Below are 22,654 nucleotides of genomic sequence, written 5' to 3' on the forward strand. Positions count from 1 at the left end.
AAGGATGCACATATTTAGATATCATATCACCTACAAAATTAATATTAGGAAAATCAAAGTAGTACGTTTTACAAAATTTGTGTTACATTAATTAAACTTCACTAAAAATGCATAATTAAATTTGGTATATTAGTAAAGAAATTATTTATGACTATACCAATAAGAAATTTTTATATTTAATAATAATACATTTTTGCTTATAATAAAAATAGCTTTTATAAGTAAGAATAAATCAATTTTTTAAATATCACTGGCTATAATAGCTTTTAATAAAATATAATAAATAATTCTGTGCAATGTTAAAAAAAAAACGTATTGAAAATTGTATTTGTACGAATGAATCACTGAAATAGAAAGTTTACGATTCTCTTGATAGATGGCAATACGGACTTCTTTCTCGCTACGTTTTCGAGAAATGAAATGTGGAAATATGCACCGTGCATGTCGGTAAAACTACGCGATTTTTAAATTGCGTTGCGATAATAAATGTGCATATATTTATGCCAGCCTTCGTGGAAACATATGAACAGTTCTACGTGACTTGTTTCGTCGCATTGATATCATTTAACGCTTAAAAAATTATATATTACATACATAATAATAATCATTTGTCTTGAGACAAATGTAAAATAATACTTAATCAAGCGGTTGCCTGTAACGGGGTCATTGTAAGAAGATAACGCGACCGCAATCAGGCCGCAAAATGACGAGCGACGTCTTATTTCTCCCTCGTGTCTTTTGTTATGTATAAACTTTTTCGTCATAAATAGATGCTAATAAATTCATAAGAACGCCGAGCTGCGCTGCGTGCCCGGTATACGAAATTCATTTAAATAGCAATTGCCGGCAACGAACGCCATTTTATGAAACGTAAAAAATAAAATCCGCTGCCGACCATGTATATACATAAATAGGGATGCTGTCAGGCATGCGCGTTGAAAAACACTTATTCCGCAGATACGATCGGGCGTCACATTTTGCGGCAGCCCTGCTGGAATCTGATAAGAAAAGTGCGCAAGTTTAACGAACACTTAAACGTAACCGTTTCTTCCACGACGTTCATTTTCCACAAGATGTAATATCACGTGATATGTTATCAGCATCTATAATAAGATCTAATTAAGTTATGAAATCATCGATATGCGATGTAAATTCAAGTTCCGTAATAGTTTCATTTTATAAATCTTATTTCTAATTTTGTCGTGCTTAAATAAAATTAAGTTCCATGAATTAAATCTTTAAGTAAAAAAGTTTAATATAAAAAATTGCAATCGCAACGCAGAAAAATATCGGAATAAACTGCTTTCGTAGGAGAAACTTATTCTATATTTTCTTTCACGTGTCGCGCATAGAATAATTTTTTAACAAAGATACAATTTTTCGAGATTGTTATACAGTCTGATAGCTTCTCCAATAAATACTTTTCGGCCTGATCGGTTGCGTATATAAGTGTCGCGCCTGGTCGGCCGCGCGCGCGACCTTGGCCTCTGTTAGCACCATACAACGCATGACACATAAGGGCGGGTAATGTCGGACACGCGATCCGATATGTATACGCGGGTCGCAAGAAAATCACTGCGACACAATCCACGACGCGCGTTTCGCGTTATTTACCTCCTTCAGACGCGGGCGAGCACGGAACCGAGTCGAGGATTTATGCTCACCCATATGCAGGCGCTCGCAGCACATGGCGGCCGCAAATTGCACCGACTCTTTAAATTCCTCAGCGCTGACGTCTTTCTCCGAACGACAATTTTCGTCACGGGTGCGCGAAGCGATATCAGACACGAACTTTTTACGGCGTCCTAGGTCGGCGCGAGCTTGTGCAAGTCGGCCTGAAATTACTTGGGAAATTACGTGGTGCGACGGTGGTGACCGCAGTATCAGATCTCCGGCTCGTACGTAATTTTCTTCCCGCATTAGTCCCCGCGACGTTTATGCACGGGCGAGAACATTTCGCAGCGCGAGAAACGCGAACTTATTAGACCGAATCGTGACCTCTGCGTCAATTTCGCGCTGCGATTTCTTTATAACTTATAGATGATATCAACTGTAGAGATTGTAATGCTCGGCTACGCCTTTTAACTGTTTTCTAGAAGTCGCGAGCGAAAGAAAATATATATCATAACAATTCCATGAATTATAAATTGCAATTTCCCTGATTTTTTTACTAAAGTACGTTAAAATATTATAGAAGAGAATAATCTCTGTCAGACGTTATTGAGGCTGAAATGTACTTTTCAAAGGCAATATTATAAAAAAAATTGTCTTTAACAAATGACGTTATTGATTATCATTTTAAATGATATCCAAATATATAGCCTTAATAACAATTGCTTACGGGACAAAATTATACACAATAAAAATTTAATCAGTATTGCATCAGAAAGACAATGAAGATTGACAATGAAGATTGATAACTTCGAGTTTCGACTTTCTACTTATCTTCTTGAAAAGTATGAAAAAATATTATTCACTTTGTTGTTATAAAAATATTAAAGATACAATATTCGCAAAAAGTTTTGCTGTTTTACTGAAATTATTCTCTTGTATACGTAGTTATATACACCGTTAAACCGTTTACGAATACGACTTCTGAGTGTAAATTAGTACGAGAACACCGCGAAGTATGCTAGAGAATTCAAGATACGGGCTTGACCGCACGTTGAAACTTCAAATTCCGTGCCCACACGATCTTCGTGGTAGCGTCACGTGGTAGCGTCACTTCCTATCCGCGTGAGCGAGTTCTGACCCATTTTACAAAGAAAGAAGCCGGGTCGAGCCTCTATCGGCTGTCCATCTGGTTGGCGTGTGACCTTTCGCATCCCTTCGTTAGCTTACCGCGCGCGAGTAACGGATAAACGAGGGAACGTTTTGGCTTGATAGAGAGAAGCATTTGTATACCATATCTGATATCAAATTACCTGATTTTGAGATTTATAGACGGTTCGATTTCTTTTGATAGATATATCTGTGCGATAAGAATACCGAGTACAAAGTCGAGGAGTTTATATCGTTGAACTTTAGTATTTGTGTCTACGACAATATATTCACTCGAGAAACGTGCTTCTAATGCTATAACCAACAGGCCATTGAATTTTATCTGATTATCATAAAGAAATCATAAAGACATAAAATAATTAACAAAGTTTCTTTTGATACAATATATATAATAAATGTATATGAATCCATGCCAATAGTAAAAATGTTTCTTAGAACTTGTTTATACTTTAGAAATTTCGATAATATTAAAAATATTACTCTTATAAATCTATCCTCTCTAAATCTGAATCAGTGAAAAGCACACTTTACACTGATATCGGTGACTATTCACTGATTCAGATTTAGAGAGTCAGTATTTAAAAATTGATTAAAAATGATTAAAATTAAATTAAGACTTTTAGTCACATGCAGAGATACATATTTAATATACAAAATTCAGTTGTATAACCAGCAACAATACGACACGATTTGAAATTGTGTAAACATTTTACATAACTTTCGATTCTGATGCCTACTATATTTATCTTCGAGCCATGCTACTATGATCGATTGACATTATCTCGGCGTCAATTACATAACTAATTGAATTTGCCTGTTCCTAGAGTCAGTAGAGTGTAAATGTATTCTAGTATTCTAGCCGCCTTTGGAACAGATTGACAGCTGTTCTGTTCTTCATTGTCATTTGAAATACATGTTCTGCTATTCAGTTTTGTGCATAACATTTTCGCTTAGTTAATAGCTTTCAAGGCACATTGTGGGTTAATATAAAATTAAGACGACATAAGTAAAATTAAGACAAGGAACAATGTTAAGATAATTTTTAAAGTTAAAATATCTGCCTTCTTAATCAATATATACGAAAATTTTCTATAAAAAATACGTTAGTTATATCTAAAAAAAGTAAAATGTTGTATTATCATTTCCAGCACTAATTAAATTAAAAAAAGATAGTAATCTATCTACGTAGTTATTCGTCAAATAAATATTGCGATAAAATCAGTAGTTCATTCCTGTGATCGTTAGAAATAATTTCACTTAATCTGATTTCGTATCTGCATAGCGCAGGTGGTAATTTCGCTTAGGTCATATAAATGGAGATTGCGCACAAGTGTGGAAAGGTACAAAAGATCACGAGGTTGTTCGCAGAACGCTATTCAAATTGTAATGTCAACGATGCACGCAGTATTTAGTACGAAATAAAATTATTCCTTTCTTTGGCAGTGGCAGTAGCTTCTGGTATTGTTAGAGAATGTAAAAAATGCGAGAAATTAGAACATCTTATATAGCACAATTTTCTTCAATTAATTTCTACCGGGCGACCAAGTACTATGCTCTTTAGCAATTTGTGACGAGAACTTGGCCTTTGTGCTGGTAATCGCCAATCTTGAGATTCTTGATAAAGCGACGTTAATATCTGATGTTGTCAATATAACGAGCCTTGCACATTGGTGAAATGCATAATGTTCCATAATCACGTACAGCACCGAATAGGCATTGAATTAGCTATACAGTACAACTTGTAAGGATCAAAAGGTCTGAGACGTGAACTATATATATATCTATACTGAAACTACTCCTGAGATGATTTAGTGCTTGATGACAAACATAGATGGATTTAATTGAGATTGATGCACCGACTAATTTAATCACGCGAATCCTGTTTGATGGTAATTTTTAAAGTGTATCGGAGCTAAAGATGTGGCAAAAACGATATCCAAATAATACAGAATAATACAGAAGTCCAAAATATACCGAAAGCATATTTAAAGAACTCAAACTTGCAGACATTATTTATACAAATTTTTTAAACATTTTTTTGGTTTCTAATTAGTGGTTTGGTTTCTTTGATAACATTTTCAAACAATGTGACGTCTCAATAACGTTAGATTATTCATTACGTCACATTACATTATTCATTATTCTGTTTTATTCTTAAATTTTTTTAAAGAAACCGCACTACCATTATACAAATGTGTTTATTAAATTGCAAATTTTAGAAACATGACAATGTGCCGAAATGTCATAATCCCAAAATCTTAGAAATGAGACAGTGTCCCGAAAACTTATACCGTTCAATCGTATATATACTTTGACGCTCGCTTTGACGACTGCCGTTAAACCGTAACGATAAAAAGCACATAGTTTCATGATTGACACTATAAAAATTGACAATATTAAGGTATATTGGCAATTTTGACAATAGCAATAAAGCGCGGAGCTGTCCAAAAGAATCGCGCGCCTCGCCATTCATCATTTTCATTAAACGCTTATATCTCGGCAACCGCAAACGATAAACAGACGATTCAACAAGTACTCGTTAGTTTGAAATCTGCCCTATTGGAATTAATCATTATTAATACTGGCAATTTTACAGTTTCGATTACTAAGACGAGAAAGCGCACAAGATGTTCGCCGAGTGACTTTTTATTTTCATTAAACACTTACCGTATATGTATATTTCGGTAATCATAAGTGATATATAGAAAAATGATAGAAAAACACTTCAAAATAGTTTTACATTCTTTTCTCGTTTACAATGTTTTTTTTTTAAAGCTGATTTTATGGATTTTTGTTAAATATTTTTGCTGCGCGCCGACTTCGGAGCTATATCAAAATCCGAGTCATTTTTGGCTAAAATTATATGGAGTAAATATGTTCTCGTCAAGATATAAGGTAAATTTATATTATTTGTTCACTGTCGTCAAAATCGCCAATATACCTTAATATTGTCAATTTTTATAGTGTGTCGAACGTGAAACTATATGCTTTTTATCGTTACGTTTATCGTTTTGCCGTTAATTTAACGGCAGTCGTCAAAGTATATATACGATTGAACGGTATAACTTTTCGGGACATTGTCTCATTTCCAAAATTTCGGAATTATGACATTTTGGCACATTGTCACGTTTCTTCAATTTTGGGATTTTGACTTTTCGGGACATTGCATGTCCACCAGTTCTACGTCTGATCGATCGCTTAAAGAATATATATCTGAGTAGTGTACCTATATCTTGACCTCTCTTTTCCCCATTTTTATGACGTCACAATGCTTTACATCGACGACGTCATCGAAAGTTCACTTTAAGCGAGCGTTGCTCGCTCAGTAGAAATGGTCATAATGAATATGGCCGACACGACGCGGCTCGCGTGTCGGCTATTTGGTCTCCTTATCACATTCGGCGGAACCTTATAAGAACCGCAGTTTTTTCTTTAATCAATTTGTATAGCCGGAAATAGTGGTATTCAAATCATACGCTACTTCAGTAAAATTTTTTGTCTGCCCATATCACGAATAAATGGCCTAATCATTTTTGGTCTCCTTATCACATTGGGCGGAACCTTAAGAACCGTAATTTTTCTTTAATCAATCTGTATAGTCGGAAATGGTGGTATTCAAATCACACGCTACCTACGTACAGCCATATTTTTCGTCTGCCCATATCACAAATGAATGACCTAATCATGTTATGGCAGTTATAGCATAATTGCAATTAATAATGGACTTTCGTTAGCTGCCTAGTCACTACGATCGAATTAATAGACTACAACGTATGAACAGAATGATATTTTCTATTATCTTTTTTTATTTTCTAAAATAATTTTTTAAATTTTAACACAAAAATAATAAAATTGTCGGAAATTTTTAATTTTTATAACACATTTTCTGTCAAAAAATATTATTCGTAAGTAACAACAAACAGTACAATTTTACAGAATAGTTGTGTCTTTTTATTATTGCAAAAAGTCTCATTTTCGACAAATCTAAAATAATTTACTAGAAAGTATAAAAGATATGATTAAAAGAAGTCCCATAGATACGACGTTAGTTGCACCACCTGGAAAGAAGCACGATTTAATCAATTTATTATTCAAGTTGGCTTGAATAGTGACAAAACGGGAGGAGGTAAATGACGATAAAAGTAGCTTTCAGCAGTCAAACGTAGCTTAGAAGGCGAGTGCTATTTCTACCGTTATCGATTATTACGCGATAACAGAATTCGCGGCAGTAAACTTATTTCCGAGATTGTGTGCTCGAGAAATAGCAATGTTCGATAGAGCGCTGCTTTTCACGCTTTCTATGAGAACGAGCAAAAAGTCTGTTAGATGGGTTACGTTATTGTAGGTACGTCTTATCGATGCTAATCGCAAAAATTACAACACAGCTCTCGAACTAGCGTGCGAATGCGCGACTCGTAATTGCGAGCACATTATTCTGTCACATAAAAGGATTTTATGCGCACTTGAGAAAAGGTTCCTGTTAATCGACATACATTGCTTTCAGGTAGGTGGAAATAAAATGCGGCAAAAATTTTCTATTAATTGACGCTTAACTGAGTCAAGGTTATACTTACCCCTAAAAAAGAATTTTGAATGTTGCGGATGTTCTACACAGACACTACTGTTCAACTTCATGTAGCCCCAAGTGCACGCGCATTTCCCGTTTTTGCAAACTATTCTGTTCTGATGGTTCTGATCCTCTTCTGAGGTTTCGTAACATTCGCGTAAATTCGTACAAGTTTCCTCAAGAACTGCGAGAATTTAAATAAAAGAGTATAAATGTTTTAAATGATTTTTACGAAAAATTAACTGAGCATAGATTATTTTGTCTTACATCTCTCCTTATAACATCCTCCGAATCTGTAGGTCATATTACTTGTTTTGTTACAGATACACACTTTGCTTTCTGCTACCGTTGACGACACCATTACATCTGCAGTATTAGTTTTGTTTTTCTCAACGGTCGCGTTGCAAATTGCGTTTACTGTAACGGCAAAACATTGAGAGTCCGCTAAACAAGGCTCGCCAAATCTTGATACTAGAAACATATTAAATCCAAACATTAAAGTTATCGATAATATGAATATGAAATTTTTAGCAATATTTCCTACTAAGAAGACCTACTAAGAAGACCAAACTAAGAAAAATACTTACCTGGCATGCATAAATTAACAGACACCTCCGCGTAATTTGGTTTACAAAAACATTTGTTTGAAATACATATGGAATTCTCTGGTGCGCAACTCTCGTCATCTATGCATTTAGCATTGATACCTAAAATTCAATTGCTGCATCACGTAAACGCTATTTTTGTTACTTTTAATGATTAAATTTTAGTTACGCGTTACATCAATTATTTCTGTATTTCTTAAAATACGTAATTTGTTCAGAAATGTTAATATAAAGTATATAAACTATTTACTTTCATGAAAAATTGATATTTTTATCAGAATTAATAAGATATTACCTGGCAAACAAAGCTTGTGTGATTCATAATAGTTCTTGGCACACGTGCACACTTTTTTCTTTTTTTCACAAGTAGAATGCGGAATTGTTGCACAATCACTGTTTATTTCGCAAACGTCTCCAATTTCTAAGATTTAGTGCAAAAATTTTGTCAAATATCAAATCAATCAATTTTGTTACATAATGGAAAAGTAATAATAAGAAAACCGTTTACCTGTTGGTCCTATACAAGTTATTTTGTCCTTGCTTAAGTGCGTGCCCTCGGGACAGCCGCATGTACCATTGCATGCTAGATTGCCTTTGAAATCTTTCACATAACAGTCTCGGTCTTGTTTGCAAGTTTCACCGAGCCCCGTGTTTCCCCAGCAAAAGAGTTCACTCTCCACATAATGGGAAATATTCTCGTTGCATATACATGTATTATTATCACATACAGCATCCGGACCAAAGATATAACACTGTTCGTTCAGCTGGCAATTTCCCATATACTCTCTGGTCGCTGAATGAGATAAACATATTAAAAATCAATATAATTTTAATGTATAAAATCAGAGTCTTTAATTTGATACATTCCAGTGCGTTAATTTTACATTGACACCATAAAAAGATAAATTTATCAAAATTGTATGTTTTAGCTTTTTAGTTAAAGCTTTTTACTTACCATTAAGGCATTCGCGATTATCTTTAGATGCAACCGTGCCTGTCGTACAACTCCATCTCCCTTCACGACAAATAGAATTCTTGATGTAGCTGTCGTCGTCCTTGTGACAGGGTTCTCCAAGTTCTGCCGACATAAGTGCCTGAATATTATTACCTGTAAAATTGTGTCTGAGATAGTGTCATTAATATTACCTGGGATACATTTGGTGCTTGTATTCGATGCGAAATGTGCACGGTCACAACGGCATGTCCCGGTAGGACCGCATATGGCATTTCCCATTTCTTTACAGTCCTCGTCGGTCTTACAATTACTGCCCACCTCTAACAGAAACATACACACATATGAACGCACTTACAGTTTCATCATTTTATCATTAAAAATTTTTAAGGATTCTACATTTATACTTTTATACATTTAATTTGTTACTTATTGTTCATATACTAACCTTTATCCGAAATTTCTTTGGTCGATATGACGTCAGACCAAAGTTCGACAGTTTCATCAGCTTCGGATTTTACAGCGCATACGAACTTACTACATGTCGCATTACCGAAAGTACAATCGATATCAACTGTGCACTCGTCGCCGACGGCTGCGCGAACAACATTAAATAAAGTTTTACAACACAATATTTCAATGTTGTGTCATAGTATATTATAAATTTATGTATTTTGTCCGTGTAACATGGTCGTTGAGCATCTTTACCTTTCCCCTCTTTCCGACAAGTGCGATATTCACGCTGGTAAAAGCCAGGACTACATTTGCAAATTCCTGCATCGCAAGTGCTTGCTTCAAAGTCGGCGTTCACATAGCAGTCAATATTTTGCTTACACTTCTCGAATAAGCCTACGTATTAACAATATTTTTTATCATTAACTTGGAAAGACATAACAAGTAAAATAATAGAAATCACTCACCGACGTGCCGATTACATCTACCATGTAGATAGTAGTAACCAGGACCACATACACAGACATTTTCCACACATTTAGCGCCACTGAGGAGATAAGCCGAACACTGTATTGTATCCTCACATAAATCATAAAATCTAGTTGCAACTGCGAAAAGTAGCGATAATTTCTTTGTTTATGTGCAATCAATAATATTATTCTAATTGTAAGAAAGCAATGAAGTTTAGATGAAACAATGTTACCTTTAACGCAGGCTGTCATATCAGCGTTAAAAATAAATCCGGACGCGCACTGACACAAACTGTTATTGCACACACTGTTTTTCGCCGTACAATCATTATTAGAGCTGCATTCCCATTCATTAATCCACATTATATCATTTGTATCGCTGGTATCGCTTGTTTCTTTCGATGAAATGTCGATGTTAAATGTGAACACTAAAATATTTTATTTCTTGTTTTAATCTTTATCTGAATTTCCGTCTTATATATTTAATAATAATTTCTTATAAATAATATGTTTAATTATATAAAAGCACACTTATATGTATAATAACAGCTATTTTAAAGAATTTTTGCAAATGTACTGTACAGTGGATCAAAAAAGTATTTGCACACCCAGTTTTCTTACAATAACTTTATTTAAGAGAATAATACATAATTACAAATTATGTAAACAAGTAATAAGTTACTTGTGGACACAATTCGTAATTATGTATTATTCCTTCGAATAAAGTTATTGTAAAAAAATTAAGTGTGCAAATACTTTTTTGATCCACTGTATACATAAAAATGTAAAATTTATTGTTATATCCTAAATTCTTGTAAATACTTACCATTGTGGACGAGAAATTGTAGATATAATAAAATGTATACAACTTGCTGAATTTGTCGCATCTTTAGCACATGCGAGTATTATTGTAACGTCTTCAATAATGAAGTTTAATCAGACTGGCTTCTTTTATCAAATCTGAGACCAGTGCCGACGCTAAACAAAGTATAAAACGCAGGAATTCAGTCTCATAAATTTAGAAAGCAGTAATTATTACACACTAATATCTTCTTCTTTTCATACAATATTGTACTTTTTTTTTCAAATATTATTTTTAGGAATTAATTATTTTTAGGAAGTCTTTCTCGTTTTACATATATTCTATCATAGCGTTCACTATATTTTATTTCCGTAGCTATTTCTAACATAATCATAAAAATTTCCGTCTTTATTTCATAATATGCACTTATGTATGCATTATGTTATAATAAAAAACATTCAAAAAATCTCATTACCTTCGTAAAAATTATACTGTCGTTTTTTATTTACTTCTTATTAGAGTTGTAATACATTTGACACTTGGTTCTTTGGAATATACGACCGGCACTGTCTTACGATATCATCTCGATTGGAACACCTGTTCTGTTATCGTGAGAAAATAATCTTTGGATGATATGTGTTATTTGAACTTATGTTCAATATATTATAAAAGACGGAAGTAATACAACATTACACAAAACATTTTTTAAAAATGAAAATTTGTTTATATTTTTTGGTTTTAATGTCCCTAAAAGTGATCATCGTTTCATAAAAAAACGCTTATACAACGTCGATCTGAAAACAGATATATAACACTTAATCATTGCAATTTGTTATAACATAATTAAATATAATTTGATTTGATTTACTGCAATTGTTTAAATCCAATCAAATTAGATCATTACAATAAATTACAGGTAATATAGCAGGAATTAAACAGTGACCAAAAAATACAATACGATATTAATTCGATACATGCAACAAATTATATCTCATTTGTTGTTTTCAACTTGTTCATGGCGTTCAAAATTGATCTTTATAAATGAAATTAAATTCAATCTGTTTCTCGCTTAATATATTATATATTTTTAAACATTTTTTACAACACATAAAAAAAATAGAATCTATTTATATTTTTTTAATTTCTGAAAGCGATAATTGTTTTATAAAAATGCTTATACAACGTTGATCTAAAAAGTAGATATACGTTTAATCACTTCTTCTAATATAATTAAGATAATTTAATTTATTGCAACTGCTTGAGTTCAATTGAATTAACAATAAATTTTAGATAATATATCGGCAATTATGAGCAAAAAATACAACATGCGATTAATTCAATGTACGCAAAAAGTCGTATTAAATTTATTTTTTTCAATCTGTTTTTAAGGCGTGTAAAGTCGATTTTTATAAATGCAATGAATTCAATGTATTTAAAAAAATTTTTTTTATGCTCTTTATATTAAATTAATTTCGAAATTAAACAAACATATACATGTAACTACGAGGTAAGTTTCTGTTGACAGCGAGACATAGTCATCAGCTCTGTTGACCCGGGAAAGATAATTGATGACCCGATCTACGTCTTCCTCGTACCTAAAAATGTGGAAGGGGACAGCTTTTATCTCGACCTTCTATATGCTATTTTAGCAGGTCGAGATTAATTCATACTACTGCGAATATTTATTACGATCTCGCGTCTCAAAGGAATGTTCAGTTTACGATTATTCGCTCATCATGAAGGAACAGTGGAGCATTAGTGAGAGTGAGCAATATTACTCGTGTTTTTATGTTAAATATAAAAGAGTGATAATTATTCGCGTTAATTATAGAAAATTTATTAAAACATTGTTTAAAGTAACCAAAAAAGTTTTACCGTGCTTCTGTTATATTAATATTTTTATTCTTACATTTTATTTTTTTAGTCTTATAAATTAATTAGGGCATTGTAACGTAAAAAATCGTTTCGTAAATGAATTTTGATTATATAATAATAATAAATACATTGAGTTAAGCTCTTTTTCTATATAATATATTTATTTAACGTTTTTAAATAAATATGTTCATTAATAAACATTTAGTTATTTTGTAAATAAAATGCTTAAATAAATAAAAATTTAAATTTACACAGATAACATGCAACTCGCAGATATGGAAGAAGGATTATATCAGGGAAAGCAAAAGTACATGAAGAGAATCGAATATAAAACCAACTGTTGCATAGGATGCATACCCTATCTCAGACTGATACTCTTATTAGAAGTAACGTTGTTCTTCGGATGGGGTTGTTACATGATCTTGCAGAATTATCGTCCCGGAGAAATAAAAAGTGAGACTACGAGCATCACTATTGAGAGAAATCCATCAATGATTGAATCTGAATCATTATCTGAAATACAGAAGTCCAAATATCCAAATACAGAGATCCCTGGGATATTTGTCAAGCCTGAGGTCATTATAGATAAGATAAATAATCTTTTAGAAAACATGAAATTTGCGAAAGATCAAGATTTAACGGACAACAAGGGAACTGTAACCCTGGTAACAAATGTACCCAGGATGATGCAAGCAAATATGCAAAATTCTAATAACATGAAAAGTAATAACATTGGAATAAATGCCATCGACAGATTATTGTCAACACTATCATCTAGAAATTTAGATAAGAAGTTTACGAAGAGCTCAGTACCCCAAATATTATTTTCAGTTGAATACATTGATAAAAATACTGACGATAATGTTGACAAGGACGATGAATTTTTCCACCCTACACTATTTTTTGAGAAACTACGAAATATAAGTAAAATAAAAGCAACTAACGATTTAGAAAAAATCGAAAGGAATGATTTTACTGAGAATGTTAATCGTTTGACATTAGGAAGTCAAGAAAATCATGCGTTGGATGAGTCTAACAAGCTTAATGATTTAGAATTAAACATTGTAACAATCTTAAATCCTGAGAATTTTATAGATCATAGTGAAGATCTGATAAATGCTTTGCAAGATTCGGAACAGGAATTTTCCGATTCAACCAAAGATGCGGCACAGGAAAATTCTTTATTTGATGATACCGATAAACGAGTAAATGCACGAGCTGAAGAACTAGGTATTGTGATATGCCCACCTTACGAGTCTCATGAGTTTTCTGATATGTTAACAAAAGACTCGTCCATAGGTTTTCCTATTTCTCAGCCTCTATTAGCACAAGAAAGTTCAGAACAAATCGAAAATGGGTCAAGCGATGATATTGCTGAAAGAATTGAAGATAAACACGATATAAAAGGTAGCGATATGTCAGCATTTACGTCCGGAAGCCAAGATCGTTTTGATTTATCGGGCATCACTGTGCAAGATATAAAAGATTTATATTCATCTGAGAGTCTCGCAAAGATGAAAGAAGATGAGAAATACGAATCAACGGAGAATACTGAGAATCCTTACAAATTATGGTTTTTCCGACCAAATTCCGAGATGATAGAATCCTCGACGCCAAATGTTGATAAATTCCAATGGTTTAATGGGCCCCCTTCCTTTGTAGATCTTGAACTGGGAGATATACCGAGGTCAAGCGAGATACATCATCGAGTTAGTTCATTGTGGGATACGAACGAGGACATGGATGTTGACGATGTTATTCCAGGAAGTCAGTGCGAGATAACAATTAAAATGGGTATTCTCAAAGTGAATTGTCCCGCTATTAAGTTCAATGAAGAATGGAATGTCACCTCGCCCGAAATACCTCCAACCGATGTCCCGAAAGTCACTAATTTTGAAGACATTTTGGACGGTTACTTACGTACCGAGTGTGACGAAGATGCAAATGAGAAATTGGAGGTTGAAAATATTTCTAATGAAAATTCTGATAAAGAAGTTACGGCATCGCGGAATGGCGTACCTAAAATAATCAACGCGATTGAATCACAAGAAAGCACAAGTGTGAAAATTGATGTGTTACCGGATTTATCTGATGCGGCTTATATTGATCCTTTCGATGGCGAAGAAAATCACGATTATTTTTCGACGGCATTTTACGATTCTTTATCTTATGATTCAAGTGCGGACAATGACAAAGTAAAACAAGTCACGACGGTACCATCCTCTATCCCTGAATTCGATTCCAGTACCATCGATTCAAACAAAGGACAGAATTTATTTCTTGATATTTCCGGTACACAACAACAAGAACAATTAGTCAGCAAAGAGCGAGATTATTCAGTTTCTGATAATAGCGAAACTTCTTTGAAAGATTTCGATCATTTTCACACTTTGGAAAAGCAGCTAACTTCTTTACTTAAAAATAAAATGTCAAATATCCTGACGCGGTATTTACCAAAAAATTCTTATGAAAATAATTATCGGAATAATATTTGCAATACTCTTCGTTATATGCGTTCCATATCCCAACATCCATGGCGTGAACAATACGCTGCTTTAAGGAAACTTTTGGAATATGAACGAAATTCCGACTATCCACACAGTATGGATGATTCTCATTATCGAAGAAAACGAATGACTGATGATCTTACATGGCCACAGGGTATGTCAATTATTATATTTAAAAAATAGATTTGTTAATATATTTTATTTATATTTTTCAGCATATTATTTGTCAAATTGCTTTAAAAAAATATTCATTTTGTTCTTTAATTCTTACAATATCCCTTAAGACAGTAGTTGTATTACATTAAAAAATACATCTCATTATTAAATACATTTCTTTATTTGACATTGTTATGGTAAATATAAATTAATGTAATGTAACTTAAGATATATTGTATATCTTTGCTGCTATTAATTTATTTAAAATAATGTTGCATTATTACAGATCAGGTATCAAATACGTTAGAAGAAGATGAGAAAAACGTGGATTCGTTAGAAAATTTGAGAAAAATGTTCCAGAAAATGGAAATTATTGCTTTCTACATTGACAGACTTCATGAACGATATCTTCTTACCAATAAGCTTGATGACGATTACGCTTCGAGTGAATTTCCGATTGAAACTGAAAAACACCGCGAATTATACACATCGAGAATTGTATAAGAAAAATATGTGAAAAAAAAGAAACATAAATTTCTCTTTTTTTCTTGTTCTTCTTAGCTCTCTTCCTCTCTTTCTTTCTTTCTCTATTAATTTGATACAAATAATAAATAAATTATTTGTAAAGATGTTATAAAAGCTATTTATATTGATTATCACATATTACAGGAACTTTTATATCATAATAAGTACGAATATACAGCGTTAAAGCGCATTTTAATTGTTTCTATCGCAATGCGATAGTATACGTAATATATAATGTGCTCACAAAATTTGTCGGTAAAATCTGTAGGTATTTGACAAAAGCACGCCATGGAATAATTAGTGCGTTGCTCATATGCCTGCGCATAGACCTTGAACTTATTCATGCTAATTTCTTACGATTTATACGTAGCTGCGTTAATGCGATAACGTCTCATGCGTTAGCTGAGTGACGATTGCAATTGGTTGTTTGGTGATTATAGAATTGGAAAAGTAGGTCAAGCTCATATATCTTGAAAATAGGTTCTTGATTATACTGAAAGTGCATAACCTTTGGCTACTGTTTCCACTTTAAAGTAAAATTTTAAATCGATGTAATATTTACTGTAGCGAGCAGCTCTTTGCATATAAATAAAGCAACCAAATTGTTATTTATTGCTCATTAATTCAACTGTATCGTTAGTGTATTTGAATTTAATGCGTTGTAGGTGTCAGTCAAAAGGATTTAAAAGAATATATTTTAGTAAATTGCACAGTATCGTGCACAGAAGAAATCAGTAATTTATTCAGCAATTTCAATGTTCAAACTCATCAGAAACAGAACGCTGCAGGAATTGTGATTTATTCAAAGTTACGTAAATGGAACTTTTAATAAAATATGATTGCTGATCTTATCAAGTATGTTGTTGAGTTGATATAGCATATAGCGTTGCGCTTCTTTATTAATGCCAGCACTTGTCAGCCAATCACGGGCTTAATCGCGCGCTGACCTTACACCTTACAGTTTTCGTGAAACATGCAAGATCGGCCACGACAGTTCGATCAGTATATTTCGATCGCCGGACGAGCATTCCGGTAAATTGCCTTGTAAATCACGGCACGTCTTGCACGCGTCTTGTTAAATTTATGAATCACACGCGAGCTTTCGTGATCGACGATCGATGGGGAGGTTTCCCCGTCGAAACAAAAGGCGACGCGATAGCTGTAAAATCGTCACGACAATCCGACACCCGCCTTCCTGCTGCTGTAGATGTTGCAAGGCGAGGCGCGATGCACTTGGCGTGCGAGCGGACACGTTTCTACGACTGTCTGCCTATAAAATACTGGCAACAAGGCGATAAATTTTCGGTCGCTTTCGTGCAAGAGCAGCCGGATGCGCCTCCTTTGTAACTTGCGTAGTTAACATTTAGAACTCGATAAAGGCTCTCGAGTTTCAAAGAAATGTAACGTCGTGATGTCGAGCACATGATAACGGAAGAACTAAGCTAAATAATTAAATGAGAACTGCGTGAGAAAGCCTTAATAATAAATCTTATTCTACAGGAATAATGCTGCTAAATTCTTACACTTACATTTTTTATGTTTCCTCATTTACTTTTAAACGTCACTAAAGAAAATAAATAAAAATATAATTATATACTTTTATACTTGTATTAATGTTGTTAAATATATCGTGCGATACATATTTTGTGATAAATGGGCGATGATGATATTAAATTTTCTTGCGATAGGTTGCTCCTGTTTAGAAGCAATTATACAAATAATGGAAAAACATTAATTCAAAATTATCGTTTTTGTATCGCAAAAATAACTTAGTTTCGCTGTTTCTTTCTTAAAAACTATTTTTTAAAAAGTTTTTATATATTACCTATTCTTTCCTCTGTTTTTAAGTTTGTAACAAATAGTTCATAAACATAAAGATGATTACTGCAATTATTAAATAAGAATTATTGAAGTTATTAAAAACGATAATTATCCGATAATCTTTCTTTCATGATTGCAATAATTTTTATTTGTTCTCAATTGTTTGCTGCAAACTAAGAAACAGAGACATAAAAAATAAAAGAGAACTTTCAAGAAATTATTTTTTATGGAAAGAAATGTATGGGTGAATAAAATGAACAAAACAATTTGCTTTTTGTACAGTGGTTTCTAAAAAATATTAATTAATAAATAAGTTTTTATTATCTTGTATGAGCGATAAAGATCCAAGCGAATATTTGATTTAGTGCATGTATAAGGTCGATTAAAATAATTGCGGGGTTTTCAGATGAGGCATGTAACCCATATTCGACGGCAGCGTGAGACCAACTTTTTACTTCAATAATCTCGTGATTGCAATATATATATGCTATAAAAAAACTCAGCGAACATTCCCGTAATTTTCTTCGAATAGACGGGAGAAACTTAAACAGATCGTTGATATGGCTGCAGTAATTACAAAAGTTTGTCTCAGATCAGACATGTAACTTTATAAAAAATAAAAGTTAGTGTTATAATCAGATTTATGCATAGTTCAATCATATAATTGTGTAGAAATTTTTAAATGTTGCTATTAGTATATAAGAATTTATATTGAGAATAGATATATAAATAAATGATAACGATGCAAAGTAGAATGCTTCATGAATTTCCGAGTGATACCCTGAAAAGGAGTCAGATTGTATGTGTTAGATTTATAAATTGTGCTGGTAATGCTCAGCAATGGCTCAGTAATAGAACATCTAGCCGCGTCTTTCGAGGCGATCGAAGTTCAGCCGGCTAGCTTCGTATTCAGATCTTAAGAAAGGTGGTAAAGGTAGCCACCCTATGGCAGAGCATTTTCTGCTTCAGTAGTGGCAGCACGTAGGAGGTAGTGGGGGTGCCTCGAAGGCTTAAAAGGCCTTCCAACGTCCTTGTAACACGCAGTCTTGGAATCAAACATACTAGTATTCCGCGTAAGTAGATCGAAAGTGCGAAGAATAATCTCGCCTAACTTTTCCGTCACGGGTTCCGTCAGACTTTCATCGGAGTGATCTGGTGTATCCGAGATTAATCCGTTAAGAAGATAAGAGGAATAGTTTGGGGTGAAAGTATCGAAGTGAAGAAATTAAAAATCTAATCAGGAAAGGAAGTGATTTTTTTCCCTCGCAAGTTATCTCTTTGATAGAGCTTGGATTCGTGATTTGTGTCCACAAGTGGTAATAATTAAATATTGTTTGCGTAACAATTGAGAGATCATGAGAGGCGGAATGGGTCTTCGAATAATTATATCCATCCTATTGGTCATATCAATCTTTTCGCCGCCGATGTCCGCTGCCCTCACAACTTTTGGGAAGAGCAATCCACAGAATCAAAACCCGAATCCACCGCCGCCGCCTACACCAAGTATGTAATAAACGAAAATTCAAAGATTATATTGTTAACCTAATGTATAATGTTTCTAAATAGTTATAATTTGAAAATAATTATTGAATGCAATAATTTAATATGTTCTCATATTAATTTCACCATTCATAAAGTATAATCCAACTTTATTTTAAAGCAAATTTATGAGTAGCAGACAGACATCATAATGTATGTATCGATTCTGTTATATTATTTTCTAATGACTTAATATTAAGAGTAAAGGTATACAAACTTAATTACATCGTAGATTATATAAAATGCAATTTTATTAAGCGTGATAACTACTTTAATGCGTAAATTATGATACTTATTTTCAGTAATTTCAAAACAAGATAGTTATGGATTTTCAATAATTTCAAAAACAAGATAGTTATGGATGTGTTTTATAACATCAATCATTTCTGTGCATTTCTATGACACTTCTATAAATATGCAAATTAATGCGTCTAATAAATCAGTCACAATTTAAAATTGCGTAGATATAAAAATCTGATGTTTAAGTGTCAAGGTTAAACCGAAGTGAATACTAATGCAGTGCTGAATGTCAGAGTTCTAATCTGCATGGTTTTCAACGATTATAATATTTACATTATTTGACATTATATGTATTTGTACAATTAAGATTTTATAACAATATTAAGACAATGATAATTTAGCGAAAGTTGTATTACGTACTATATTTTATCTTTGTGATGTTTCACCGGGCTCGTTAATAAAGAAGAATAAAAGACGAAAAGATTCTTCGAACATTTAAATATCAAATATGCATTTATGATTACTGCAAAATCTTAGTTATTACCTTTGCTTTAAATTCGCAGATTTAATCTCCAGTTATATGGCAAAATATAATATTGCATACATTTTTATGAGACTAAAAACACATTAAACTAGTTAAAGGTCAAATAAAATTACGGTTTCTTACACAGAATGCTATTGTACATGATATAATACAATTGCAGCTGGTAAAGCTCGCGAGTGTAGGATGGAAAGTGACTGTGCTGGAATTCAAAATACAACGTGCATGTCGGACCCCCGGGATGGAAGAACTCGATGTCTCTGCGGTGATTACTCGGCACCACTTAATGGTGCCTGCGCTAACAAATTCAAAGGTAAACCAATTTTTATTAGGAAATTAATATAAAAATTTCAAATTTATAGGTAAATATATATATCTAAAATATTTTTTGGTAGACTTCAGAAATATAGGTACTATATAACATGTGACATCACTTTCTATTTAATATTTTATGTGCGTGCTTACATTCTCAATGGCTTGCATATCTTTGTTATATTTATCGCCTGATGAATTTCTTGAAATTAGTCAAATTTGGAAAGTCGTTTTAACTAGAAGGCGGTAGAGATTTGCATATACTTACGTGCTATATTGCAATATGTGAACACACACGTGTGATAGTGTTCGTAGCCGGTCTATGGTTATCTATGCAAATTGGTACGGGTAAAGGAGTACCGGTTCGACCTACCTTCAGTAGTTACGCCCGATACAACTCGTTTTTCTGTATGTAGCTTCGCTTCACCACAAGAAAAGGCGTGAATGTAGAACGGCAATAACAGTAAAAATAATAGCTCTCATATTACATTGTGTCAATAAATTATTACATTAAATATTATCTTTTCAATAAATTATTAACCAAAGTGATGGCAATAACCGTACCTGGTACGATGCAGCAAATAAATTTTAGAACTTTGGAAATCGTATAACGTGTACCAAGCAATTTGTAGTTCGATACGTAATATTAGAGGTTCGTGAAACGACCCGGAAACTTGGCAATTTCATTTGATTAGATGATCACTATGCACGTTTCCTTTCTGATCTTTGGCAGAGTTGCCGATGATTGCCTCGAACATTTTAAGGGTAATTAATTGTGATAACGAATCGATCGCTGCTTGAATTATGCTCACGCTCGAAAAGTTAAATGGGGTAATTACTACTGACTTGGCTGCGCTGATGCCGGGGCATATCCTGGTGGGGTCTGCGTTAACGGGTGTGCCCGAGTCGTCGTTGCTGGACGTGCCTGCCAATCGCCTATCCCGCTAGCAGTTGTTGCAGAAGATGCGGGATCACTTTTGGGAGCGGTGGGCTCGAGAGTATCTCCACGCCCTGAGTCATCGTCCCAAATGGCTTATCCAGAAGCCTGACCTCCGGGTCGGCAGCCTCTGCCTCATCGGGAACGAAGCCACTCCGCCAACGAGATGGCCGTTAGCCCGAGTCATCCGAGTCTATCCGGGAGAGGACGGACGCGTTTGCGTGGTCACCGTTCGTACCGCGGCGGCGGCGGAGTTTACCCGGCCTATTATAAAACTTGTAATTCTACCGACTAGCGACGCCGATATATAGGCTTTATTTAGAAAGAATTCCCTGCGAACGCATTACCGTCATTGATTAAATTAAAGAATTGTGCCAAATTAAAATACCTTGAGTAAAGTGAAACGTTAACGCTGAAAATTCCGCGAATACTCCGCCTGCAATGTGTGACAAGGCGCGCGTGTTACGATCGCGGTCTTAAAGTAGCTCTGCTTACTGACGTATTTTTTGCAACCGGACTTAAATTCATGGTGTTCAATAGATCCGCTTTAAGCGGATTCCAGGATCTTTAAATCCCCGTGCGTTGCGACAATGCGCGACGTAAACATTCGCGCGTGCGATCGAGAGTCAAACGACCCCGCCGGCGAATCAGCGTGTCACCGTTAATTACCATACCGCGATTTATTTCGTCAGCCCCTCTGACGAGGCGGGCGGTATGTTTAAGATTGCTTAAAAGTTTCTATCGATATCGGAGTCGAAATAATAAAATCGGTTTTCAGCACCGCAATTGCGAGCACCGAGACTCCGAGCGTTCTTATCGCCGTGACGACCTAATGAATAAACAGCGGAAACAAAGCATTGCCGAGCGAATGGTCTTCGCGTGTTCGCTTTATTTCCTCTGTTTATAATTGTCGACCACGGATCTCTCGGTGACGCGTGTGTCCGAAAAGTCTCGAATTTGCGAGAAGCCCCCGAGAGCTTAAAGAGACGCGTGCCCTTGGCAACGGCCAGTCGTTCTCTGCTACTTAACGAGTCACTGCCACTGTTTGTTAATCGTTCGAGTTGCTCGCTCCTTCACTTGCGTTTTCTCGAGAATTGATCTACCATCCGTCTTATTCGCGATTCTGCGTTTTGTAAATATTGTACATACTGTAATTATTGTTAAACCAACTTGTCCGTCAACTCTACTTCTGTCTCGTTGCAATTCGCGGTTCGTGCAGCCTTCGCTCGCGCGCTCGGTCCACTTTCGAACAACTACATATTTACAGTAATTAAAATCATACAAGCTCACATAAATCGTAAATCGTAAAATCCCAGGCTCGTTAAAAATAAATTTATAAATATAATTTATTTATTATTATATATATCTATTGTACATATTCGGACTCCACTTTTGGAGATAGTAAGATATTTTAAATAAAATCAAGAAAGAATTCGCGTTTTGCTTTTTAGAGAGTCGTCTACGCAAATTCTTAAGTTATTTTAAAAATTATGTTTTTGTCTTTCAGCACTACGTGCAACCTGCAATTCTGACGTAGAGTGCATAGAAGATGCTCACTGTGTGCAGCGTAA

The 22,654-nt window shown here is 34.1% G+C and overlaps 3 protein-coding genes across 3 annotated transcripts in view; 2 read left to right on the forward strand and 1 right to left on the reverse strand.

Annotated features, from left to right (window-relative positions):
* Window positions 1-6,758: 6,758 nt before the first annotated feature.
* Window positions 6,759-10,762, reverse strand: LOC112464747 (protein draper-like). The gene is made up of 13 exons (XM_025031904.1): window positions 10,655-10,762; window positions 10,062-10,256; window positions 9,826-9,966; window positions 9,614-9,754; window positions 9,354-9,500; window positions 9,100-9,228; window positions 8,909-9,031; window positions 8,462-8,746; window positions 8,249-8,374; window positions 7,936-8,055; window positions 7,616-7,819; window positions 7,356-7,532; window positions 6,759-6,839 (listed from the first exon to the last, which is right to left on the reverse strand). Exons 1-13 carry the CDS (start codon window positions 10,713-10,715, stop codon window positions 6,766-6,768), a joined length of 1,923 nt encoding a protein of 640 aa, XP_024887672.1. The 5' UTR covers window positions 10,716-10,762; the 3' UTR covers window positions 6,759-6,765.
* A 1,548-nt stretch (window positions 10,763-12,310) lies between these two features.
* Window positions 12,311-15,721, forward strand: LOC112464730. Its single transcript, XM_025031888.1, has 3 exons — window positions 12,311-12,394; window positions 12,761-15,166; window positions 15,455-15,721. The coding sequence occupies exons 1-3, from the start codon at window positions 12,367-12,369 to the stop codon at window positions 15,670-15,672; spliced, it is 2,652 nt and encodes an 883-aa protein (XP_024887656.1). The 5' UTR covers window positions 12,311-12,366; the 3' UTR covers window positions 15,673-15,721.
* Window positions 15,722-15,780: 59 nt separating this feature from the next.
* LOC112465244 overlaps window positions 15,781-22,654 on the forward strand; it is an 11,951-nt gene continuing 5,077 nt past the window's right edge. The window contains exons 1-3 of the mRNA XM_025032724.1: window positions 15,781-19,017; window positions 19,998-20,147; window positions 22,591-22,650. Of these exons, the coding sequence (XP_024888492.1) occupies window positions 18,870-19,017; window positions 19,998-20,147; window positions 22,591-22,650 (358 nt within the window). The 5' untranslated portion in view covers window positions 15,781-18,869. The remainder of the gene's footprint in view (window positions 19,018-19,997; window positions 20,148-22,590; window positions 22,651-22,654) is intronic.

Source organism: Temnothorax curvispinosus, unplaced genomic scaffold (assembly GCF_003070985.1).
Source record: "Temnothorax curvispinosus isolate PA1 unplaced genomic scaffold, ASM307098v1 QBEX01001498.1, whole genome shotgun sequence".
Taxonomy (NCBI): Eukaryota; Metazoa; Arthropoda; class Insecta; order Hymenoptera; family Formicidae; genus Temnothorax; species Temnothorax curvispinosus.